The following is a 26,131-nucleotide window of genomic DNA, read 5'->3' on the forward strand; positions in this document are numbered from 1 at the left end:
AGTCTAGAAAACTTTGTGCTGCAATTGCTTTACTTATCTTGGGGGGAGGGAACTATGCGGCTGCTTAAATGGTTGGCAAATCAATTTCAGGAGTATTCTGATAGTTGATCCTCTAATTTTCTCTTTAACGTCTGTCTCTTGCCTTTTCAAATAGTAGTAAAAATACAGTGGGACATAGAGTAGGATTTATAGTTAGGTTGAGATTTAGACCCCACAAATCTCAATATGAAAATTCTCCCACCACGAGCACCTGTTTCGCTGCAGGAACTTGGAAGGAATGGGTTTTTTAAAAACAAAAACAATGTTTTACTTGTTTTTAATGTTTCTGTTGCACTGTGTTTATTATAAACAAATACAAGAATTAAGATATAGTAAGAATCTTAATTGTGCAAGGTTGTGGCATGATCAAAGGGCTTGTGCTGTTCTCAAAAACCTAGTGGTCAGCAATTTCCACTCTATTTTCTCTAGAAAGTGCCTATAAAATGAGGCCTCAGTGAGATTTAAAATGGAAGTAGTTGCTGTTCTGGTACTTGCACAGGTAGGACCAACCTCTCAAAGCTAGTGCCTTCAGTGGGATTCCCTTTGGACTATAAACTAGCCCATTCTATTTCCCCTAACCACGCATCCTACTAAATCACAACTTTGGTAAGCAAATAGCCCTTGCAGCATGACTGAAAGGTTAATAAACTCGGTCTCTGGTGGACAAATGAGGGAAGTGAAGGAATCCTCATTGATGATTAACTGTAGAATGCTCTGCCACCACCAGCCACCTAAACTAGCTGATTGTACATTTCTGTGGGTGTAGCAGAGCAGATGAGAAGGACAAAAAGCAGCCCGATACCTGACCACTTCAGCTGCTCTGTGAAGAACACTGTGGACTTAACAGAGTGGACTAGGGCTCTCAGACCTCTAACCATCCACCAGCTATCCATTCCAGTAAGATTGGGGGGGTTGCTTTTGTCCCTCATGTCCCCTGCTCTATAAGTTGGATCTGTTGTCATAAAAAGACATGATGTCTTGCTTTCAGGAACAGTGAATATTTAACAGTATAACTTTTAATGTGTGTTTCACAGCACCCAGAACACAGTACTAAGTGAATAGTGCAAAGAAACTAAAGAGTGCATTGCAATAAGCATATATTCCGCTAGGTTGGGGTATATCTTCCACCCATTCTGAATTTTTCTGTAATTCCCCGTGCTGCCTCCTTAGCAGCAGTTATCTCTTTAACCGATCTTGTTAAATCACACAAGTGAAAGCCAGTGCTCACAATAGGAGACCACCAAGGAAAATCCCAGTGCTGTCCAAGAAGTAGTGGTGATGAGGCAGGTGCCATAGGTTCTATGGCAGCAGTACTAAAGGAATAACAAAGAGCTGTTCTAGGGGGCTGTCTTAGGCCTGGTCTCTACAGAGTTAGGCTGACGCAAGTCAGCTTATGTTGACCGAACTCTGTAAGCATCTACACCAGGGGTTGCCAACCTGAGCCTGAGAAGGAGCCAGAATTTACTAATGCCAAAGAGCCACAGTAATGCATCAGCAGCCCCTCAGCAGCTCCCCCCTACTCCCAGCGCCTCCCACCCACCAGCAGCCCTGCTGATCAGCATCTCCCCATCAGCTGTTTTGTGGCATGCAGGAGGCTCTGGAGGTACAGGGGGAGGAGTGAGGGCACAGCAGGCTCAGGGAAGGGGGCAGGAAGTGGTGGAGTGGGGACAGGGCCTGTGACAGAGCCAGGGGTTGAGCAGTGAGCACCCCCCGGCACAGTGGAAAGTAGGTGCCTGTAACTCAAGCCCCAGAATCGGTGCCTATACAAGGAGCCACATATTAACTTCTGAAAAGCCCCACATGGCTCCAGAGCCTCAGGTTGGCCACCCCGATCTACGCTAAAATATAGTTTCCCACTAATGTAACTTACCCACTACACCGATTTAACTCCCCCTGCATGAGAGGCATAGCTCTTAAGTCAATGTAGTTAGGTCAACCCAGTGTCAGTATAGACACTGTGTTGCTGTCTTTCAGAAAGTACCCCCAATGCTCCACACTGGCAGTTAAATACAAATGCTCCTGGTTGGGGACACAAGGAAGGTAGGATGGACCAATTAAACTACTGTGGTGGCTGTATGTTGGCGTAACATAGGTCAACTTAATTTTGTAGTGTAGACTTGTCCTTAGACAAAACTGAAGACCAGTGTACTTCCACTATTTAAAGATCTGATACCACTTCTTGTTAGAAGTGTTTAAACCTAGCGTCCTGGCCAAATTCCAACTTGGGTAATTATATTCTCTCTATACATAATTTACGGTCTTCCCCTTCCGTGGATGGAGATTAGCAACATACACAGAAAAGGGAGGGTCTTGAACTGCAAGGAACTTAATGAGTTCTTGCCTGAGGTAAGGATCTATGGATGTCCCATTTTGCTTTCAGGACCAAGGGAGTCGTTGCTTCCTGGGTTTGATGTTTTGGAGGAAAGGCCACTTTCTGGGTTGGACAGGAGTGCAGGCAGGAAAGCAGAGTGGATGGGGATCTCCCTTTGCACAGATTGCTGCTCCTGTACTATGGAAGAGAGAAACAAAAGGAAGAGGAACTAAATTTAGATAGTATCCTGTATACAAGTAGAAGAATAAAAAAGCAAGATAGAGATTACACTAGGACAAGCCCACCGCAGGAGACCTGTCAGAAGGTGTGTGTGTATGGCAGAAACATACAGAGAGATTATAGAGGAAGGGGGAGAAAAAGGGTCTTCCTACAAAACCCTTCCCAGATTTCAACACAGAATGGGGTTCCTACTACCTCCTTGAGGGATGAGTCCCAGCCTAGTACATCTCACTCTCAAGAGGTTCTTCCCAATATTTAATCTAAATGTCTTTGTCTCGATTTTGGCCCATAACTCCTATGTACCACTCTAAGGCCCCAATCCTACAAAATGTGAGCACAGGGGTTTGCTGCAAAAAAGGCTAATGCAATTTTAAGCTGTGTATTCAAAGTTACGGAGCACCGAGTACCCTCGGTATGAATGGCTTTGGTGCAACTGTAGCTGGGATGTTGCATTCCATTCCAGAAATTGCATCACTGCAATAATATTGACAAACTGGGGAGCGTTCAAAGAATGGTAATAAAAATGATCAGAGGGCTTCATCTGAAAGGAAAAATTTAAAGGAAGGAGGGAAGGGACACAGTAACAGTCCATAAATATTTGAAGGTTATTGAAACCAAGGGCTGAGAGGAATTATATAGACCCCAATCCTGTAACTAGTTTCTCAGGACCAGGCCTCTATTCTCTCATAGAACACCACTGAGTGCAGAATTAGGATGGATGAAAAAAGTTGTCAACTCTTATTTTCATGAAAAATTGGAGTTTTGACAAAAACTTTTTTTTTCTTTGCAAAAATGCATCTGCTTTCCATAGAAAATTTCAGTTTTTAAAAAAAATAAATAAATAATAATTTAAAAAAATTGATTCTGAAATGCCTCCAGACTGCCACATGGGAATTGCAATTCAGATTCCCCAAGGTTCCTTTCTCTGTAGGTCAGGTTTTTCAGCTGAACATCTCCCAGGATGCACACTGCCTCTTCTTTCATGAGACCATGGTGCATCATGGGAGATGTGGTCTGATAAGGGAGCCCAGCCTATAGAGGAGAATGGGATTACAAAGCATCTGAACCACCACTACCATCAGACACCACAACAGCATTTCCAACTCAAAATATTTCGTGTTTGTTTTTTGCTGAAAACATGGGTGGAAGGGAATCGCTCATTTTCCAGACAGCTCTACCTGCAAATGATTCCCTAGGTATCCCTTTCACCTCTCCTATCCAAGATTTAGCCATTCTTTTCATATATAATTGTTTTACTCTTTCCTCTCAGTGAAGCCCCCTGATTATATTTACAGCTTCTGATTTTAGGTTTTAACCAATAAAACCCCAAGCCAATAAAAAGAAAAACAATGTTTATCCAATAAATACCAAGAAAACACTGGAAATAGTTACTTGTATATAAGGTTTAATCTACCCAGTGTTGTAATGCCGAGTATAGGGGTATGGTATCTGAAGTGCACTAATTGATCCATCTAGACCGTAATGGCATGCTTTAATATAATGCTGTTTGAAACAGTACTATGTTAAAGCACACTAGGAACCATTACAAAGATTACTCATTTCAGTATATACTCCAGTAAAGAGTAATATATACAGTACACATTGGATACCTACATAAAATGCAAAAATTGGTAAAGATAACCTTCCCAAAATTAAATAAATTGAACTGAAATAACAGAAGCCCTAATTATATTTGCTACTCGTCTCTGAACTCTCTCCAGTTTGTTAATACAATTATGGTGATATGGTGCCTGGAACTGAATACACTATCTTGGGTGCAGTTGCATTGAAACTTTAGTAGCAAGGCAGGCTTCAGCACTGACAACTTTAGTGATTATTACATGTCCCATGATACTTCGTGCTTTTCTTAACCCAGCAGCTCCTGATGTCAACTGATTACCTGAAAATCTGTGCTCACTTCAGAAAAATAAAATTGCTAGCTCTCACAGTTGGCGTGCTTCCTAGCCAGTCCATAAGGCAAATATAAACAAATCCAAAATGCCTTCTTTTTTAAACGGCCATGATTTTGAGGACCAGACTGAAGACTTTTTTTAACACTTGGGGTTGGTGCTACAGATCCTCGCACCATGCTACCGTTGCACTGACATCCTCCAGTCAGGGCCGGGCAAGGATGTTTCATGCCCTAGGCAAAACTTCCACCTTGTGCCCTCCCCACCCCCGTTCCCCCGCCCCGAGGCGCTGCCCCCCTTGCAGCAGCTCCCCACCCTGAGGCACCCCCCCCCCACCCCAGCTCACTCCTACTCCGCCTCCACCCCGAGCACGCCATGGCTGCTTCACTTCTCCCGCCTCCCAGGCTTGCGGCGCCTAAGCTGATTGGTGCCGCAAGCCTGGGAGGCAGGAGAAGTGAAGCAGCTCACCCCTGCCCCGTCTCCTCCCCGAGCACACCGTCGCCGCTTCACTTCTCCCACCTCCCAGGCTTGCGGCGCCAATCAGCTTAGGTGCCGCAAGCCTGGGAGGCGGGAGAAGTGAAGCCGCCACGGCGTGCTTGGGGAGGAAGCGGGGCAGGGGTGAGCTGGGGTGGGGAGTTCCCCGTGTGCCACCCCCCCTTACTTGCTGCAGGTGGCCCTCCCCGCGCTCCCCTGCCCCAGCTCCCTCCGCCTAAATGCCAATGGCGACTGGGGTGGCCGAAGACCTGGCCGCCGCAGTCGCTGCCGAAGAAAACGACGCCCCCCCCAAATCCCTAGGCGACCGCCTAGGTTGCCTAAATGGTTGCACCGGCCCTGCCTCCAGTTGCACTAGCCCTTTGAACGAGGAGCACTTGTGGCACCTTAGAGACTAACAGATTTATTTGGGCAAACTTCGCTCTCCATTGTCTTTTCCAGGGGACGCTTCTGCCCGGGCTGCAGCTCCCCATGTCTCACCCCACCCCACCCCACTGTCTGATCGTTCCCAAATGAAGGGAGCCGCTGGTATTTTCCCAGTTTAATCCGAGGCTGTTAATTCCCCTCCCGCCATGTTTCTAAACCTTTCACTTGACTCCACTTTTCTCTCCCCCTTTCCCCATCCCCATTGCTGACCGCCCCCCTCCGCCGGCCTGTCTCTCCCCACCAGCCCCTCTCTCCTCCAGAGCCAGGCCCCGCTGGAGCCCAGAGCAATCGATAGACCGCCCGCCCCATCGATGCGCTCGGCGGTGGAGCGGCGCGGTCTGGGCCCGGCCGGCTGGGACTCGGCGCGACCCCAAGATGGCGGCGTTGGCGGCGGCGGGCTCCATGGCCTGCGCGTGAGCCTCCCCCCCTCCCCCCGGGCCATGGCGGGCTCCGGGCCCAGGCCGCGCTGAGCCGGCCGGGATGTGCGAGAGCTACTCGCGGTGTCTGCTGCGGGTGTCGGTGGCTCAGATCTGCCAGGCGCTGGGCTGGGACTCGGTGCAGATCTCGGCCTGCGACCTCCTCACCGACGTGCTGCAGCGCTACCTGCAGGGGCTGGGCCGGGGCTGCCACCGCTACTGCGAGCTCTGTGAGTGCCGGGGCCCGGGGCCGGGGCCGCCGCTGCCCGCGGTGTCAGTGCGGAGGGGGATGGGAGCCGCGGAGAGGAGGAGGAGGGGCACTGCCCGCTCTGTCACTGTGTGTGAGGGGGGGGGGAATGGGAGCCCTGGAGATGGGGGTCGGGGGCGGCTGAGGCTGACACTGCCTGCTCTGTCAGTGGGGGATGGGAGCCCTGGAGATGTGGGGCTACTGCCCACTCTGTCAGTGGGGGATGGGAGCCCTGGAGATGGGGGGCGGCTGAGGCTGACACTGCCTGCTCTGTCAGTGGGGGATGGGAGCCCTGGAGATGTGGGGCTGCTGCCCACTCTGTCAGTGGGGAGGGGGATGGGAGCCATTCTGAAGGGAGATGGAGGGAAGGAGGCTGAGGCTGCCACTGCCCTCTCTGGCAGTGTGTGTTGGTAGGAACCATAGAGAAAAGGGGAGAGGGGGTGTCTAGTACTGCAAGATCAGCGAATGGAGGGGAGAAGATGGATGGGGTGCTGGAGGTCCAAGGCTGCTATTGCCCGTCCTGTGAGTGTAGCAGTTGTGGGGGAGCTGTGGGGATGGGGCTGCAGCTGCCTGCTCTGTGAGTGTGTGTGAGGGGGGATGGAGCAGCCTGGGGTTGCCACTGCCAGCTGAGTGCTGGGGGCACAGTGCGGTTGGGGGTGAGGGGAGATTCCACCCTGCTGAGCTTTGAATGCAGGGCCAGTGCGGGGCTAGGGCTGCCACTGTCTGCTCTGGTAGTCTAGGGGACTGGGGAGCCATCAGCATGGTGGGGGTAGAGCTGTCACTGCTCACTCTGAATGTGAGGAGACAAGGGGAGTGGGGGGTTGTTACTCCCCTGCAACTGCAGGCTCTGTGAGTGCAGAGCGGTTGGGAGCCATGGGGACTGCAGGGCTGAGGAGTCACCATAGGGTAAGCTCAGTGGATATGGGGAGATTCTGGAGGCCACAGATGCCACTAGAGTTCTGGGTGGCACAGCTGTAGCTGAGTCTGGAGATGCTGATTACTTGGGGGCTGACAAAAATACTAATGGGAGTTGAGGGGAGTACCACTTTTCTTTGAGTCCAGGGTCCATTGAGATCAGGGGGATGAGAGGCCAGGACTATCAACCTCGCTCTAAGTCCAGGAGGATATGGGGAGTGTGGTTATTGTCATGCTCTGAGTTTTTTTTTAATCTGAGGACTTTTGGTTGCAGGGGAGCCTGAGAACCATGTGTTTTTTGGCTACCTGCAGGGGCTGGACTGAGTCTACCAGTACTCATGAGAGGAAGTGTGAGTCTAGATTTTTGGGGGGCGGGGGAAAATAATGCCAGTGTAACCCATATGTCCCACCAATGCAGGAACTTTACCAGTGCAGCTGTCATACCTGTAAGTTTCACATCTAAATGCTAAGATGAATGGTCCTGTATAAATATTTATGATAGGGTAGACTCCAGGAGACTAGGGAGCATCAGATTGTGGAATAAAAGAGAGGACTGGGTTACCTACAGAAGTTGGGTTGGACCTGTTGTCATTAGTCTGATCCATGTGAACTTGGGGTGGGGAAGATGTATTACTGGGGGACAATGATCTCCTCTCAGATGGACCAGAGTTGCCACTGAGAGAGTTCTGAGAAGTTTGAGAAGCACTGAGAGTTTGAAAACAGAATTACCTTCCAGGGCTTAGCCTGTATTTTCCACAGCTATTGTGAGATTTGTGAGGCCATGGGAGATATATATGTATGTGATTGGGTGTTGGGGGCACTGTCATTTACCTTCTTATTTAGGCTGCATGAGCGGTGTGAAGCATTTATTGTGATTTGGGAAAAGGGCATATTTTCTTGACAAATGGATGGAGGGGACGGGAGCATAATCTCTTTGTTACGGAGGCATATGCTGTTGCATGAGGAGTTAGACATTACATCTGTGGTATAATGTCTCATATTCTCAACCTCACACTGATTTTTTTTCTCTCAAATGTGATTGTCAAAAGCACATCCTATTACTCAACAGATCTCCTCCTTAACTGTATTTAGACTTGGGTTTGCTTGTCACTGCCTAAAACCTTTCACTGTACAAAACCAATTAATCTCTGGAAGAATAAACTAGATTTTTTTTGTGGTTCTTGCATAATCAACAGAATTGTTAACTAAGTTCTAGTTATAGAGGCTCTGTTGTTGATGTGTTAGCCAGAAACTAACCAGTTTGACCTTCGGATCAGTTTGATTTAGCAGGGTTGGCAGTTGGGGTGTTTGTTTGGAGGAGAGGGTGGAATCTTTGCACTTGTAAATGGAACAGATTTGATCTTCAGTAATTGAGACACAATAAACTGCATACTGTGGTTCTACTCTTAATAACAGCTGTAAAAATGGCATAATGGGTCCACATTTTCTCAGTTAACAAGCAAAATGATGGCTTTTCTAACTGTGCTGGATTATCTGCCTTGCTTCCATTTGCTATATCACATTAAAAGACATCTATAAATACACTCAGTACTTTCCTAATGTTACTTTTCTAGGTATGCAATAGTTGTAGATACTACAGTTTCAAATGGGAGGGGAGATGTATTACAAACTGGGATGCATGGGTGGTCATGTCTAGTGGTTGGAGCAGTGGCAATGAGGCCCAGCAGTTGGAGTAGAAGTCAGAGGCCAGGAACAGAATCAAGAGTCAGAGCCAGAGTCAGGAACCAAGTAAGGAAGAAGCAGGGTAGGAGTGGACTGGAGCAGGACACAGGAACAGGAGTGATTGCAGCAGTGCATGTAAGCATTGTGCTGCCACCGGCCTGCTGCTGAGCTTAAGAGAACACTTGTGATGCCTCTTAGCAAATCAGGAGTCTGATTGTTCAGGGCATTCAGCTGCAGGTCAGCTAGCAGGCCCTGCCTCAGCTGCAGACCCTGGTTTCTGACAAGATGATTCACAAGGCAATCTCTGTGGCAATTTTATGATTGTTATGATTAAAAGAACAGGAGTACTTGTGGCACCTTAGAGACTAACAAATTTATTTGAGCATAAGCGGATACAGGCTAACACGGCTGCTACTCTGAAACCTGTTATGATTAATTATGTGTATTACCATAGTGCCTGGGAGATCTTGTCATGGACCGGGGCCCCATTGTGCTAGGCCCTCTACGCACACAAAATTAAGAGATGGTCCCTGCAACAAGGAGCTTACAATCTAAGCATAAAACAAGAGACGACAGATGGGGGACTACATGGAAGTACTGAGACAACAGTGGTGATAGGCAGTACAGCCTGATCAGGTCTTTTGTAGGTATTACAGCAGTGGAGAGTTTTGAGGAAGGATTTGAAGGTAGCTTTGCAATTGTTTATGGGGAATGCCTCTCAAGTATAACGGGCAACATGGGTGAAAGCATGAAGGTGCTTGCTTGAAAATGTAACATATGGGTGATGGAGGCTGTCATCATCTGCTGATTGGAGGCAAGCTTCAACAGCTCAATAGTGAATGAGATGATAGGGTGGGGATTGACTGTAAAGGGCCTTGAAGCAAAGACAAGGAGCTCATTTTTGTGATAATAGAAAAGGGGGAGCCAGTAGAGAGTTTCAAAGAGAGGGGTGACATGGAGAGAGCAATGGGCTAGGAAAATGATCACTGCAGAAGCATTCTGAATGGATATGAGCGGGGAAAGATTGCATTTGTCAGGGCTAGAGAGAGGTGTTGCAGTAATCAAGATGCAAGATGGGACTTTTTATAAGAGTTTGATGGATAAGTAAGGCTATATCTTAAAGATGTTATGCAGAAAGAATTGGCAAGATTTAGACAAAACCTAAACGGGAGGACGAAAGGAGAGGTCAGAATCAAAGATGGCATAGAGGTTGCAGACCTCATGTGCTCCATACTGTGAAAATGTTTGAGAACCCTATAAAAAAACCAAAAAACCCTTGCCATATAAATAGGGCTTCTTAAGTGATAAAACACCCTCAATACAAAAGTACAGTAAATAAAATAAAAATTGGTGTTTATCCAATAAACACTGGAAGAATACTGAAAACGGTTACTCAGTCATGTTGAAGTCACCTTTTTCCCACTGCTATTTGCTAATATAGATGATATCCCTGCTCCCTAGTTTGTATCTAAGGGCTCATCTACAAGAAGCAGTAATGTGGATTGGGAGGGTGTGATTTCTAAAGCACACTAACGTGTTGCATGTTAATTCGTCCATGTGGATCCTGTTGGTGCTCACTAAAAAGTTCTCTAGTCGGCTATAACGTAGTGTTGTTTGAAGCAGTACTATGTATGTATACAAAGAGAGAGGCCCCCAAAATGTTTACATAGATGTTTATATAGAATTCAAAAATAGCTAAAAATACCATCCCCTGGAAAACATAAGCACCCCCCCAGGTAAATTTAAAAGTTTTAAAAAAATATTGGGCCAGTATGACAATGAAATTAACAAAAATATAGAAAAATGACAATGTTACAAGATGTCGCATGCTTCTGAGATTGTGGGGGAAAAAAGTGTGTGGTTTTATATTATATGTGAAAAATAATGTTCACCTCACCTGGAAGTCCACAGAAATAAAATACACAGTGAATGAAATATGGGTGCCTGTGGTGTGCTGCTTCATTTGCTGTCCCCTCCTAACTAAATTTTCTGTGGCCCAGCTGTATTAGCTCTGCACATGTGTACATCGTGGCCTGCTATTGCTGGGTACTTTTCCCGTTCAGCAAGGGATTTCAGTTTAAATGTACTGTGCATGGGCAGAATGCTTTTTTCTGTGTTGTAACTTAAACTTTAAATGGCTTTAATTTTTCTGTTACACTGTTAAAGAAATAAGTCGGGAGTGACTTAATTGATATCAGTAGAGTTATTGTGGGTTTACTCCAGTGTGACAGAGTAGAATGTGGCCCAAACCCTATGATGTGTGAGCTAGAGTAAGTTGTGTGTGTCAGAGATTGGCTGGTCTTTTTAAGGGATGTTGGGTCCTAGCCTCACCTGTGACAAACTTAACTCATTTCTCCAGGTGAGGGAATCACAGAAGAGTTGTGTGGCTAAACCAGGTCTTGGGGGTAGATGCCAAAGGCCAGAAGACTGAGCTCTCCCAGCGCTGTCCGTACTCCACCTCCCTGTGGGGAATAACGGACAGCACTGGGAGCCGCGCTCCCAGCGCTGGGGCTTTGACCACACTGGCGCTTTGCAGCGCCGCAATTTGCAGCGCTGGAGAGGGTGTGTTTTCACACCCTGCTGCAGCGCTGCAAATTTGTAAGTGTAGCCAAGCCCTTAGGGGAGAAGCCTTAGGTCCTCTCCAGTGAGAGAGAAGATTCCAGGAAGCCTTGGGAGTTGCTGCTTAGTAAAGGGCAGGGAGAGATGCTCAGGAAGGGCTATTTAGCTGGGCTAAAATGAAACTTGAGGTGAGAAGACAGACCTCAAGCAGGGTTTTGGAGCGCGGAGCAGTTCCGGAACGGTGGAGCTGCAGGTTTTTGCCTGGAGCTGGAGCGGAGCCGGAGCACAGCTCCAAAGCCCTGCCCTCAAGAAGCAGGGTCTGGGCCCAGTTTGAAACTGAGGTGAAGATACTGTTTGATGCTTGATAAAGACAGTGGTAACCTGGAAGGGATAGGATTCTAGAGAGACATGTGCAGAGGGCCAGGTCGTCAAGACAGGAACAAATTCTGGCTAGAGAGGCTGGCATGTGGAGAACAAGTTGGCTAAAGTAAAGCCCCAGCTGGAAGTTTTATTTTCCTTTTGAACTCTGTTAATAAACCAGACACTGAGAAGGGTTATTTCTGGACATGTGAAAGCCTTTGCAAGTACTTGAGGTGCCCAGAAGGGGAAACTGAGGCAGTGGAGAGAGTGAGATCAGGCTGGGTAAGGCGGCATAGTGGCAGTTTAATAAACTAGGGCAGTTTTGAGTATTTGTTGTTAAAACAAATAGTGGAATGTGGTGTTAAGCCACCTGCTTCAAGTTGTCAGTGGATTATCTGTAGAAGGAGTTGGTTTTCAGTACTCTTTTATCACAGATTCAGCATTGTACACAATGACCAGATGTGTTGCTGGATGCATTTTTACCTTCTTTTGAAATATGTTCATTACTGGAGCCAGGATACCAGATGAACAGGAATTTATTAGTTTGATCTAAAGCAGGGGTCCCCAATGCGGTGCCCATGGGCGCCATGGCATCTAAGTGTGCCTGCGTACTGGCCAGCAGACAAGCATCTGCCAAAATGCCACTGACAAGCTGCGCCATCCAGAGACGTCGCCGCCGATTTTCGGTGGTATTTTGGCGGCGACGCCTCTGGATGATGCTGCTTGGCGGCATTTCGGCGGCGATGCCTACTGACGTTGCCGCTTGTCAGCGGAATTTCAGCGGATGCTCGTCCGCCGCCACAGTCCCCCGTGGCTCATCGTCTGGCACCTGCCAGACGAGAGAGGTTGGGGACCACTGATCTAAAGTGATTATTCCTGCCAGACGAGAAAGGTTGGGGACCACTGATCTAAAGTGATTATTCCCATGTTCTTAAGATTCACTTCTGCAAAAAATGCAAAGACTTGTATTAAAAATGCACGGGAAACAGAGCCTGATAGGCACATCTTGATAAATAGAAGTGAGAAATCCTAAAATTATTAGATCTTAAAAAGTATGGCCACATGTTATATACTTTTGGTGAACTGGACCAAAAAAGATTGCTCTGCTGTTGATGCTCTTAGCTCTGGTCTACACTACAAACTTACATTGGTAACACTATGTTGGTTCACCCTTGAGCGAAGTAGTTATACTGACTTAACCCCCGGTGTAGAAAGTGCTGTATCGATGGGAGGATGATGGGTAGGTGGAGAAACTCTTCTATTGGCATAGGTAAAATCTTCACTAAGCACTACACCAGTGCAGCTGCAGCCTTGTAAGTGTAGACGAGCCCTTACTAAATAAATACACCTCTACCCTGCTATAACGCTGCCCTCGGGAGCCAAAAAATCTTACTGCGTTATAGGTGAAACCACATTATATTGAACTAGCTTTGATCCGCTGTAACGCGCAGCCCCCCCTCCCCAAGCAATGCTTTACTGCGTTATATCCAAATTTTGTGTTATATAGGGGTAGAGGTGTAGCTTTGTATATCCTTATACCTCCCAGATTTTGTTACTTTCAGGATATCTAATTTCTTACTGGCAGCCAGTAAGAGAGACCATTCTTCCTTCTACTTGACGTTCATCAGTCGCCATGAAATGGCGCAGACTTCTAGTAGCAATGACAATGTAGAGGAGGTCGTATCTATATAAAGCCCAATCTATGGTGTCTTGACCCACCCATGTGTAGGTTCATGACTGACTCCCAGCAATGTCCCATCACTTTAGCCATGACTACCACTCTTCCGCTTTATCCATTAGATTTTGACACTTTGAGCTCAGTAAATCATTTGGTAAAGTTACATCTACCTTTCCCTACTTGACATTAACATGTTCCTTGTCTGAAGAGTGAATAAAAAATAGCATTGCAAGATTTCATGTTTATCATGTCAATAATTTGCTAGGTCAGATTTGCTCAGGAAACAAGTAAAAAGGTGTTTTTTCTTACAGTCAGGCTCACTAAACTCTGCCTGGGAACTTAAAGCTGAGCAAATGGAGGCTGTGGTTGTTGTCTACTTGTATTACAGTAGCATTTAAAGGCTCCATCGGAGATTAGGGTCCCATTATGCTAGGCATTGTACAAACACATAGTAAGGGAAAGCCATTGTCCTAAAGAGCTTTCATTCCGAATAAACAAGACAAAAGATGAGAGGAAGAAATCTAGTACATCCATTTTATAGATGGGGAAAGCTGGAACACAGAGATTGTTGTTTGAAACAGGAGTAAAAAGTCATTTAAAAAAAACCCAGAACAAACAAACAAACACCAAAAAAACACACACACCCCACACTAAACCAATATTTACATTACCGCCAGTAGTAGCTATGATTCTGAATATACCCGATAAGCATATTTTTCAGTGAGAAAGTGCTAGTTTTATATAGTAACTTTGACAAGACTTGCACTTTAAGATCATTTATGAACATTTATGTAGATAGCATTATTGTAATTATGGATGTGCTTGTTAACAAACATTTTGAAAGGTACATTAAACCTCATGCTTTAGTGTTTGATAGTTGTCTGTTAGAGATTGGCATGAGACCTATAATGAGAGACGGACTATCCCACACCTGCCTACTGCACGGTTCTTACCCATTCTTTTGAAGCATCTGGTGCTGGCTACTTAGACAGGATGCTGGATGAGATGGACTTTGGATCTGATCTAGTATGGCAATTCCTATCAATATGTGGACCAGTCAGTGTTACCGAGATGTTCATGAAAGAGATTAATAGACATTCTTGCACCATTTTGAAGGGTACTATCCTTTATTTTTTAATTTCATAAGTGAAGCAAGGGGCATGCCGGGTTAATGCTTGTGGGAGAACTCTAGAGGCAAAATACAATAGATATTGGAAGTGGTGTTGGTGAGTCAGTAGGTGGTAGGTACTAGATAGTAGTAGGAGGACATTGGGTTGCTATCTTTGGATGTGGTGTTAAACCAAGGTCCTGAGCACTTGGCCAGTAAAATTCTCAGAATGCTTTTCACAAGAAAGAAGTGTTAGCCATGGTGTCCTACAGAAATTGCAGCTTGGGGAATTACTTTCTCCTTACCAAAATTCCCCCTTCAATATGTGTGAAATACATTATTCTTCTCTTCTGACCTAAACTGTTGTGTAGCACTGCATGCTTTTGAGCTATTGCTGTGTCACCCCCCCCACCCCCCATGTGCTTTTGCCTGGTGGGTGAAGTGAATGCTGTAGTTCTAGTTTATAAAGCACTAGAGGTTCCGTTTGAACAAAAGGCACTACTGTGAATAACTAATGTATTTGGTTTTAGCCAGATATGTTGCATTTAGCCCCATGTAAGCTGCTGTTGGGTTAATAAAAGTTTAAATGGTCGATTTTTTTACTTCTGACAAAAGGAAATTTCCTGTGTACTGAATGTGCTTATATTGTTCATTACAAAACAAAGTCAAAGTTATTCAGACTAGATTTTTACTAAAATTCCTTTTTGTTTGCAGATGGCCGTACAGATCCAATTTTGGATGATGTAGGTGAAGCCTTCGCACTTATGGGGGTTAACCTGCATGAGCTGGAAGATTACATACACAATATTGAACCTGTCACTTTCCCACATCAAATCCCATCATTTCCTGTCAGCAAGAACAATGTCCTACAGTTTCCCCAGCCTGGAAGCAAAGATGCAGAAGAGAGGAAAGAGTACATTCCTGATTACATGCCACCTATTGTTTCATCTCAAGAAGGTGGGAAATTAAGAATTTTTTTCGTTTTCATTTGTTTATTTACATATTTGTTTACATTTTCTTTATGCTGTCCAAGTTGTGCCACCAATAACAGTGGTTTTGTAAAGCACCCATTAGGGCACTGCTCAAATAATGAAGTACAATCATGATAATATTTAATCATCATACAAAATAAAGAGAGCAGTAGCGTGGCTAAAGTTACATTTCTGTTTTCCACTTTTACTGCACTTTGCATCAGAGGAATTCAGTGTTAAAACACTTTGCATTTCTGTAATATTCTCTATCTGAGGATCTCAGGTCATTAAGTTAATGAATTAAGCCTCACAACATCTCTGTCAGGTGACAAAACTGTTCTTTCTCCCTTCAAGCTAATGTTTAAAAAGCTGTTGCCAATTTAAAAAACTGAAGTAAAAGTAGTTTCAGGTACTACACTTGCATCTGAGTGTCTCTATTAATTTTTATGGTTTTACAGTCACACTTTTCTATTTTTAAATGCCTTCCTTTCCCCGTTGAATGAACGATTCATAAAAATGGTAGAGGAAAGTGAAAATGCCTGTACAGAAAGTGCTGTGAAATAGACATTTTTTTTCTGTCAGCTACAGTAATCTTGTTTAATTATAACAATAATTGAAAGGGGGAAAGAGGAGGAATTTTTTTTTGTAATCTCTTCAGGTACAAGAATCTCAGATGTTAATCAACAATAGACGGTTTAAAAAAAAATCACAGGTGTAACATAAATTGGCTGTCCTTTAATGACAGTTACAAATAATAACAATATTTGCTAAGTGTATGTAGTGCTGTGGATTAGGAAGAGAAATACTAAATAGAACAAAATGCTTGGTGTGAAGAATGGACAGTACAGTTAACAGACAGAATTCTAATGTGGCATTTACTTCTTTTGAAGTCAATAACGTGGGATATACTGTGCATTATACATAATGGCTTACTGAAGAACTTAGTCTATAAGGCCTGAGACACTAAATGTAGGCAGAAAACCCCTACAACATAAAAATGAACAGAAGATGATTTCCCTTTATTGACAACATGAATAAATCCGGTTGCTCTACTGCCACAAATGATGTGCAGAATTGTTGTTCTATTACTGATATTTACAATGCCTAGCACAACAGAGTCCTGGTCCATCACTGGGGCTCCTAAGCTCCACAGTAATACAAATGATAAATAAAATAATTTTATTATTTGGGTAGCAGGTTTATTTTCTGTTGATTTAACAATAATGTGCTACAATTAAACTATGTATCAGAGGTAGGCAACCTATGGCACAGGTGCCGAAGTCGGCACGCGAGCTGATTTTCAGTGGCACTCACACTGCCTGGGTCCTGGCCACCAGTCCGGGGGGCTCTGTATTTTAATTTAATTTTAAATGAAGCTTCTTAAACATTTTAAAAGCCTTATTTACTTTACATACAACAATAGTTTAGTTATATATTATAGACTTAGAGAAAGAGACTTTCTAAAAACGTTAACATGTATTACCGGCACACGAAACCTTAAATTAGAGTGAATAAATGAAGACTCGGCACACCACTTCTGAAAGGTTGCCGACCCCTGCTATGTATCATGTACTATGCAAAGTGGCTGTAAGGAACAGTTTTCTGAAATCAGAAGAATGCCCTAAAAATGTATTTTTCAGGTCTGCAGCCTTCACATTTACTTTAATTTCCTCAAAGCCAGACATTTTTAGCAATTATTTACACACACACAAAATATTTTAATATTTCTTGACTTAATGTGACCAAAAGTAAAATTTAAATAGTAGCAAGAAATATTTTTCAAGGCTTAAAGGGATTAAAATCTCTTCATTGGGAGGCCTGATAAGAGATTTGCTTTTTAAAACATTTTTTTAAAAGAACTCTTCAAAGAGAGCTGAAAAATACAAAGCAAGAGGTACATACATAGCATAGCTGAAAAATAATTGTAAGGACATCCCATAGAATTATGTCAAGATCTTCAAAAGTGAATAGTGATTTTGTGTACTTCAATTTGTGGTTCAATTTGAGACACCGTAAAGGTGCCTGATTTTTCAGATGGTTCTTCACATCTACTGTTAAAATCAAGCTACTTTAAAGTGTCTCACATTACGCACCCAGAATCACTCGCCACTTTTGTAAATGTTGGTTTTAAAATGTAGTAGAGAGATCAAGTCCAAGAGAGAACTCAATATAGCTGTAGCGGAATATCAATATATAGGAAAAGACGTGATGAATATTACAAATTCAGTATGGCATTATAGCTAAATATTTATATGGCGGCAATTGTGCTTTTCTTTGTAAGTAATTTCTACATTTTTTTTTCTCTCGCAAGTTAGATCCAGGAGTTAGAGTAGAGCAGTCCTTATAAATATTGTAGGAATCCTTTTAACACCTGAAGCAAGAAGATACTATTTCTCGAGTTGGACAGGAACCAGGAAAACTTCTAATGCCCAAGGCTAGTGTATCAGAGGGACCACAAGCACAGGTTTTTTTTAAGTCAATAAAGGAATTGATACAAATTTAAACAAGTATTACGTTGAAAATAACTCTTGTTATAATTGCTGTACCATACTTAAATATAGTTTAGGGCATTTTCCTAATACAGTAAATTTGAAATTTTGAATTCAGTGGGATTACATATGTGTGTTTAAAAAAAAAAAAGTTCATAACTGTTTTCAGATCAATATTTTTGGGGTACATGAAATGGATCAGGAGGATCAGTTCTCATCATCTGGCACTAGTTTATTAGCAAATAAAATGTGGAGGTAATTTCCTCTCTGAAATGTTATGGAACTATCCCTCATTCTCTTAAGAATCACATCATATAGCAGTTGACTACATTGTCAGCTGACTTTACGGAAGTGTAAAACTTCTGACTGTGTTGACAGTTACATTTAATAGTTTAATGTGTTGAGTGATTTCATGCAGCGACAGAGATATAGCTGCATGCAATGATGAAGTGAGGCAATGTGCATGAATCATATGAAACTTGAATATTACTCATTTTAAGGCAGTATTTGAAAACTGTACGGTTACATTTAGTTTTATATTAAGGCCTAAGGCTGAGCTCATTCAGGTTTTGATTAAATTATTTTTATGGATATTCAGAAATTAACAATACCACTAAATATTATGTCATTGTAATTAGTCACTTCTGTCATAATACAAGTTTAAATTTTTCACATTCATTTTTAGAGAACATTTGCATCAAAAACTGTGTTTAAATATGCACCATGACCAGTAGGTGTTGCTAGCCCACTTCTTAAAACTCAAGTTGCAATTGTTTTCTGTGCCTGCAAATAACATATTGCCACTTTCTTTAGAATCAGTGGTGTGACATACAAGATATTCAGTCTGTTCAGATAGTTTGCCTGATTACTTAACTGTTTTGTCAATCTTATTACCAAAAGTCATTAAGACAAATTTTTATTCTGTTCTGTTCACATATGCCTCACTCATTAGAAATGCTGGAATTTGAACATGCACTCTTTACGGCTGAGCTTAATAGTAATGTGCCGAGCAGTGAAAAGGCATCCAGATTTTCATGACCTGTCTCTGCCATTTAGCGTTAGCTGTGAGGTTAGTACTTTGGGCCAAATTCTCCTCTAAGTGTTTTAACTGAAAGCAGAATGTGGCTCCTTGTATTAAATCTAGAGTACTATGTTTCATTAACTTTGACTAGAAGACTTGGCATATGTGTCAAGTGTATAAATAATATGGATCGATGTACAAATACACATTTCTATAATACAATCTGATTCATCATTACCATGTTTGATGTTGGAGTTTTAGTGGTGTATTTTACAACTAAAACTTCAGGGAAAATTTTATGCCAGTCTCATGATGTTCACTTTCTGCCTATTTTTAGTTATTCCCTCTTTTGTTTTTACAGAGTTGTTTTAGTGCTGTTGTCACTGTAATGTCATGGTGAACTTGTAAAATAGATTATTTATTTTTTTTGAGAAAAAAAAATAAATTGGTTGCAAAACATGATGGTCATGCTTTATTTCTCATGCTTTAATGTAGAAGAACACAAACTTTTGCAATAATATCAACCAGTTTCTATGAAGTTGGTGTTTCAGTTAAAGTAATAAAGCGAAATTAGGCACTTAAAAATATCTAGATACTTAACCAAAGGGAATAACAATAATAAATTAGTATTTGTATTGTGGTAGCACCTATAAGCCAGACCCCATTTGTATTAGACACTACAGTGTAGTTCCCCCAAATTGTAAAAAGTTTACCTGTCCCAAAGACTGATTCTACATGTGCCATAGTAACCCTGCTTCTTAGCCACTTATAACCCAATTCTAAATTAATATGATTGATACACAATATGTATTTTTTAAAAAACTATGACTCTGTATTGTGTCATCTCCTCTTCCCTCCATTCCCCTTTTCCCCCTCAGATTTTTTAAGGCACACACACGTATATAATATATTCTTAGGTATGCATCAGTTTTTAACATTCTACTATGTTTGCATCCGCTCTAGTTTTTCGGGACATCTTGTTAGTTCTTTAATGATCACGCAGCCTTAATGGTGACCAGTTCATTTGTTGCTTTCTGGAAGCCTGATTGTGGCTGGTTGCTCCAGAGTGGCACGAGGGGAGGATACAGGAAGTTCTGTCCACCGGGCACAATTGCAGCCTCAGTGCTTCTTCGTGTTTCCCCTGGAGAGAGAGAGAGAGAGAGAGAGACCGACCGCTTTAGCTCTTGCTTTGGAATGTTTCTCTGTCTCTGCATCTTGTTCCTCAAACCCTGCCATTAGAGGTTATTTTAAAACAAATGTAAATTGTAGTGGGGGTTAAGTTTGGGGGCCTTTCAGCCTTGATAGTGCATATTTAAGAGTTAGCTTCATTTTTCTAATCATTGATCCAGGACCAGTTCTGGACACAATTTACTTGTCCTGATTTATTTGTAACTTTGTCTGACATGTCTTGCCTTGGCAGGTCAGAGCTTAAAAATGTCATTCTGATTACAGTCTTGCTTTTCTCCTGCTTTAATGCTGATGTGATATTAGACCCTAATAACCACCAGAAACCTGTGCTTATTACACCTGAAAGCATGGAAACCCAGCTGTCAAATTACATAACTTATTAAACTATCTCTCTTTGTTTGTAAGATATTAGGTGCTAAAAATCACATTGGAATTGAAGAGAGGTATGGAAAAGCAAAGTGGAAATCAAAATAATATGATTTTCAGGTCTGATGATGTCATAGGCCGACTAGTGCTAGAAGTGTAATTGTATAAAGCATTAAGCTTCGCAGTGGTATAAAGCATTAGTGTCTAGCTCCAGTGATTTGATATATCAGATTTTGAAACTGTCACTGGCCTCTCAGTCTAGCAATGCTTTTTTTGGCTCTTTTCCAGAACTGCATATAGCAAGTCTTGGATCTCAAACCACTGTAATTTCAATCCCTGGTTTCCTCAAGGGTTAAATAAAGCCAATGACTTTTTAAACAGTGTGTGGTGGGATTTACAGATGCTTAAAAAGGAATATCTGGATATTGCCATTGCCATTTGATAAACTGAGTTTCTCTGTCATTGCTCTTACTTCGTTTGCAGCCTTTCTACTCTCTTCCACCCCCTCCCATTTAATTGTATGGTGTATAGCTTTATTATATACCCCCACAGTAAACTGCACTGGTGGTTTAAAAGCAGCAACGACATTTTTCAGCCTAGTATACTAGGCTATGCAAAACACCACCACCTATCAGCAGACAGGTACTGTGTAATCAACCAATTTGAAGTATAAACCATTGGTAGAGGATCAACTTTGGAACACTTTGCTCCTGGCTACTAGCCATGCCTGGTTGCTGAGTATTGCAAGCTCTGTGTCAAGTTGCTTTAGCAGTCCATGCACTCTAAGTGTCAGACACTGATTGCTTTTGTGCGAACGAGTCTCCGTGTATGCATCAGTCTAGCAAGGAAGAAGCAACAGGAGAAACAGACAAAATGAGAAAGGCAGCCAAGCTTAAGAAGCAGACAGAGGAAAGCCATTGGGAAAGAGCCAGTAGGAGAGGCAGGTTCAAAGGAAAAGGAGAATATGAGATGGCAACAAAAAAGTACAGAAAATGTGTGGTTTAATTCTTACCATTAGACAACCATAAAAATAACTCCTGTCTGGAATAATAAAGTTGTCTTCATAATTATAACTACTGTATATATCTTCATCTTTCCTTAAGAAACAGTGTCATAATCCAAAACATGGTTCCAATGGAAATAATGCAAGAAAAAACAGAAAGATTAAAAAAAAACCAGACGTAGATTGAGGCCAAATAGACTTTCATCTAAGGATCTTCATTTTGTGAGCATCACAGGCAAAAATTCAGTTTAGTGGGCACTGCAGGAAAACTTCATCCATAGCACAAACCCAATCACACAGCTGGGCTGTGTAGACTTGGAGGTGGGGGGGTTTCAAAGGCACACCCAGCAGTTAAGGTAAGTGGGAGTTAGGTGCCTAACTGTATTTTGTACCTTTGAAAATCTCTCTCTGCCTCTGAAGGGAAGTTTGTAATGAGGATTTTGGGAATCAAACTTGAGGTGTGTTTGCAAGGGCAATGTAGGCTCTTTGAATGGCATAGATAGATTTGAAAAAGTCTTCATCTATACTTGTGATTTTTCAGAAATGTTGTTCATGTTCTTTTCCTCGGCAAATCTAGGTAAAACCGAAGTACAATATCAGAAAATACTTAGGATGATAGAGAAACCAACTTCAAATCAGTTTTAAAAAAACTCAATTAAAACTAGTTTCAGGTTCTTCACTGCCTCTGAATATTCCTGCCAACTTCTGTGTTATAAAAATGGATTTATTAATTTAAAAAAATATGTTGCCTCTATTATGAAAGACCTGTGCAAACAAAAGAGAACACTATCTCTGCAGAATAAACCATGAAACTTGCATATACAAAAATTGCTGTCCTGTCCAAAGTAAAGTGAAAAATAGAGAAAATACTTTTAATTTTTTCAGTTATAGTAGTCTTGTGTTACTTGTAATAATAGTAAGTAAACAGTTTTCAAACAGAAATGTGTTTTTTTAAAGTTAACTATGCCCCTTTAAAGCTTCAGTATGGAGATGAAATTTTATTCTCAAAGAATTTGTTTTTTCCAGACCTATTTCAATAACTTGCAACTTGTTAACATTTCTTGAGGATTCAAAATTAAAATTGCGTACTGTAAAAGTAATGATTCACATGTCATGCCATCTTACAGTGAGTTAATTGACATTGAATTGGAATGAAAGTCTTAAATTGTTTCAATGCATTGTAATGTGCAAATTGCAATTTTGGCTATAATGAAATTATTCTTCGGGGAGAAAATAAGACTTTACGATAAAAGGCTCCCATTGTCGTGGATACTTTAAACACAGAACACTGTCATTATTTTAATTTCCTAGTGGTTGTTTTTCAGTAAAACTTTTGTCACTTGCCTTGACTTGTCATAGGGTATCAGTTTTTCCTTTTGCTGACAATATCCGACTTTGTTTAGAACCCCCAATGCGTTCTACACCGTGTACTGCTGCTATACTTGAGGATTTTATTTCATCTGGAGCATCGGACACCTTTGTGGCTTAGAAAGCATAAGTTTCAAATTAGGTTATTGTCTGGTGGTTGTATGTTACTGGTCTCAAGCTTCTCAGGTTTTTTTTTCCTCATCCTGCACAGAATATTTTTGGTGACTCCAGGGGGGAAAAAATGGAAAATCTAGCCACAGTTTAAAACAGGATAAATGAAAGGTGCAGTTAACCTATTTTAAGGGCTGACCTTGTAATTTCATTATATTTCAGAGTCATTGCAGCATGCTGGACCTTTTCCTTTTCACTCCTAATGCTCTCAATTTTCTCCCTGGGGACCTCCCAAAATATTTAATTCTGATGCTTCAGCCAGTGGGTAAAAGGTCAGGAATTGCTGCTAAACTACAGTTTTATAGCCACTGTGAGAAAAATGTCTCTTCTTTGTTAAATAATTACTCCGTGTACCTCTTTGTAGCCGGGTTGTTTCTGAACAGAAATTGGCAGATTTTATTCTTTTTCAGGATGTGTGTGTTAATGTAATGCTAAAAGACTTCAGCATTATCATGATCTTTTAAAAAACTGTCCACATGACACACGCCTTACTCTGGATCTACTAATAAAAGAATTGTTTTCCATACTCATGCCAATGCACAAATTTAATCTTTTTTTACATGCTGAAGGATTACTCTCTTTTTGTGGGGTGGAGATCAGCATCATATAAATATACCTGATTTTGAGAAGTCTGGGGCTAGGATTCCCTTGTTACATGAAACATCTTCATGTTGCTGCAGCAATGGCTGTGCTATTTGCATGGGAACTCTTAACAGCTAGCTGGAGTGGACAGACTTTTGGTAGGCTCGGGTGTTCATATCATCATGTTGTCCATTCTTGATCTATATCTAAACCACAGATTCCACTGGTGCTAACAGCAGTGGTGAATTCTAGGCCCCATTTTTTCCAGCGTAGACAAGGCTAAAGCGATTAAATGACTTGTCACGTGCCTCTACAAGCAAATCAGTGGCAAATCCTGACTCCCAGTATTTTAATCTCTGACCTAAAGAAGTCCTGTTTTAGACATTTGAGCTCTTTGCCTCTTGCCACACACAGCTAAGGTGTGTGTAATAGCATTGTAATTTGCTAGTTTGGCTATAATTTCAGTGTCCTCTCCATGTCTTCACTTTGAGTAACCTCAACCTTCCAGTTTTCATCTTTGTGCAAATAAAGAGAATCTTAGCGTGTTGGATAAATCAGAATGGATTAACTACATTTAATGCATAGACAGTTTCTCCTTAATCATCTCAATGCATTATGAGAAAGGTGTTGTAGATTCAGTTGGAATAATAGGGAATTTTCAGATTAATAGGCCCAGGGAGACATGACCCCATTTCAGATAACAGGAGATTTTGGATGACTGAAGTTCACATCAAAGTTTATAATTCAGTATTGTTTCTGAATGGTTATTTTTGTAGTTTATGCTATTAGGCACGCTTATAGGTTTCTGATACCTGAAACTAAATATCTGAATTGGTTTGTTTCCTATGGATGAGATGTTTTATAGCTGAGACTGTTGCTTGATTTCATGGGTACACATTTATATCTATATTTTGATTAAAGGCTCAAATAATTTGACTTTTCAATAGCTATAGCATACCTACAGACATACCACTTTGCAATGTGATATCAGACCTAAGCAACTTGGGCATGGTTGGTACTTAGATCAAGACTCAGGGCTTGTCTACACTACCCGCCGGATCGGCAGGCAGTGATTGATCCAGCGGGGATCGATTTATCATGTCTAGTATAGATGTGATAAATCGACTGTTGAGCACTGTCCCGTCAACTCTGGTACTCCACCAGAATGAGGAGCACAAGCGGAGTCGACAGGAGAGCATCAGCTGTCGATTTACCGCAGTGAAGACACCGTTATTCACGTAGCTGAAGTTGCGTATCTTAGATCGACCCTGCGTGGTAGTGTAGACAAGACCTGAAAAACATAGGGCCTCCAGTTGGTGCAGCAGTAATTTACATAACTTTCTCTTATAATCAAACTGATATCTGGTTTTAGGTGAATACACTATGAAGTATCATTTTGTATGAAAAGGTAAGCCAGGGTTTGGCCACTTTGTTTTTAATGGTTCTATGGCAGCTAATGTGAGAGACTTTGTAGCTCCACTGCCCTGGGCAAATTACAGCTTGTTATATGCTACATAACCTCCATTTTCCTTGGCAAACATTTTTGCTCTTTCCTTCTTAAATACACTGATGGTAAATGGCTGCTGCTTTTCCATTCTAGAGGGAAACATATTTCAATAGCAGATGGATCAGTATCTATATATTCATATCATGGGGATGAAAGGTGCTATTCTTCAAATATTATAAAAGTATTTGTAGCTGTGGGGATGGCACTGCTTTTTTGTGGCTGAGAAGTCTTATTTAATGGAATTGCCACATAATCCATTTATCCCATTCAGAATCATGAATAATTGTAGTTCTTCTTATCTTTTATGTATTTTATGGACATTCACAGTAGCAAATGAACTTTGCCTTTTGCTATTTAAGGTATGCACATCAGTGTTCCTGTATCTATTTTATCTTTAAATGTGTGTACATTTTTTCAAATTTTTTTTTTACATATTCATATGCTCCTGGCATATTTAAACATTAACACTTTTTACTTGTGTGTGTGAAACACTGATTATGTCTGACAGACACAATTGGGAATAGCATAGAGGAAATAATAGTTCTTGACCAATCAGTAAAACTCAGGAAGTCCCAGTACCGTAGGAAGGGAGAGAAACTCACTTTTCATTTCCTCTTGAGTCCAGTGTGTTCAGATTAACTTTAAAGGGGAGTGAGATGCAGCTCTGAGGGTTTGGTCTCCAGTAGAATGTTACCTATGTATGGAGCCCATCTCAGCAGGCATCTAGTGACCAGCCAAAAAAGCTCTCATAGCTAAGTTGCTGGGGTATCCTATTGCAAATTGAATATGAAACAAGGATACACTTGGTTTTGCATGAGAAACTTTAAAGCATTCATTAAAGAGGCTTTATTTCTGTTTCAAATACTTTAAAGCCACAGACCTATTGAAGGTGATTTTTGTCTAGTTTGACTTGTTTCTTGTATTTTGAGAGAATTTACAGATTTGAGAACTGGTAAAAATCCATAGTTGTCATACTACTACTTAGTGCTTTACATGTTCAGAGCACTACAGTACACAATCACAATGCTTATTCAAATTACTTTGCTTGCCCTTTTCTCTCTTTTGTATGTGTATATATGTA

General features: G+C 42.0%; 1 protein-coding gene across 1 annotated transcript in view; it reads left to right on the forward strand.

Moving 5' to 3' along the window:
• Window positions 1-5,782: 5,782 nt before the first annotated feature.
• Window positions 5,783-26,131, forward strand: part of TAF3 (TATA-box binding protein associated factor 3) — a 138,635-nt gene continuing 118,286 nt past the window's right edge. Inside the window, exons 1-2 of the mRNA XM_044979061.1 lie at window positions 5,783-6,064; window positions 15,099-15,341. Of these exons, the coding sequence (XP_044834996.1) occupies window positions 5,899-6,064; window positions 15,099-15,341 (409 nt within the window). The 5' untranslated portion in view covers window positions 5,783-5,898. The remainder of the gene's footprint in view (window positions 6,065-15,098; window positions 15,342-26,131) is intronic.

This window comes from Mauremys mutica, chromosome 1, assembly GCF_020497125.1.
Source record: "Mauremys mutica isolate MM-2020 ecotype Southern chromosome 1, ASM2049712v1, whole genome shotgun sequence".
NCBI classification, from domain to species: Eukaryota; Metazoa; Chordata; order Testudines; family Geoemydidae; genus Mauremys; species Mauremys mutica.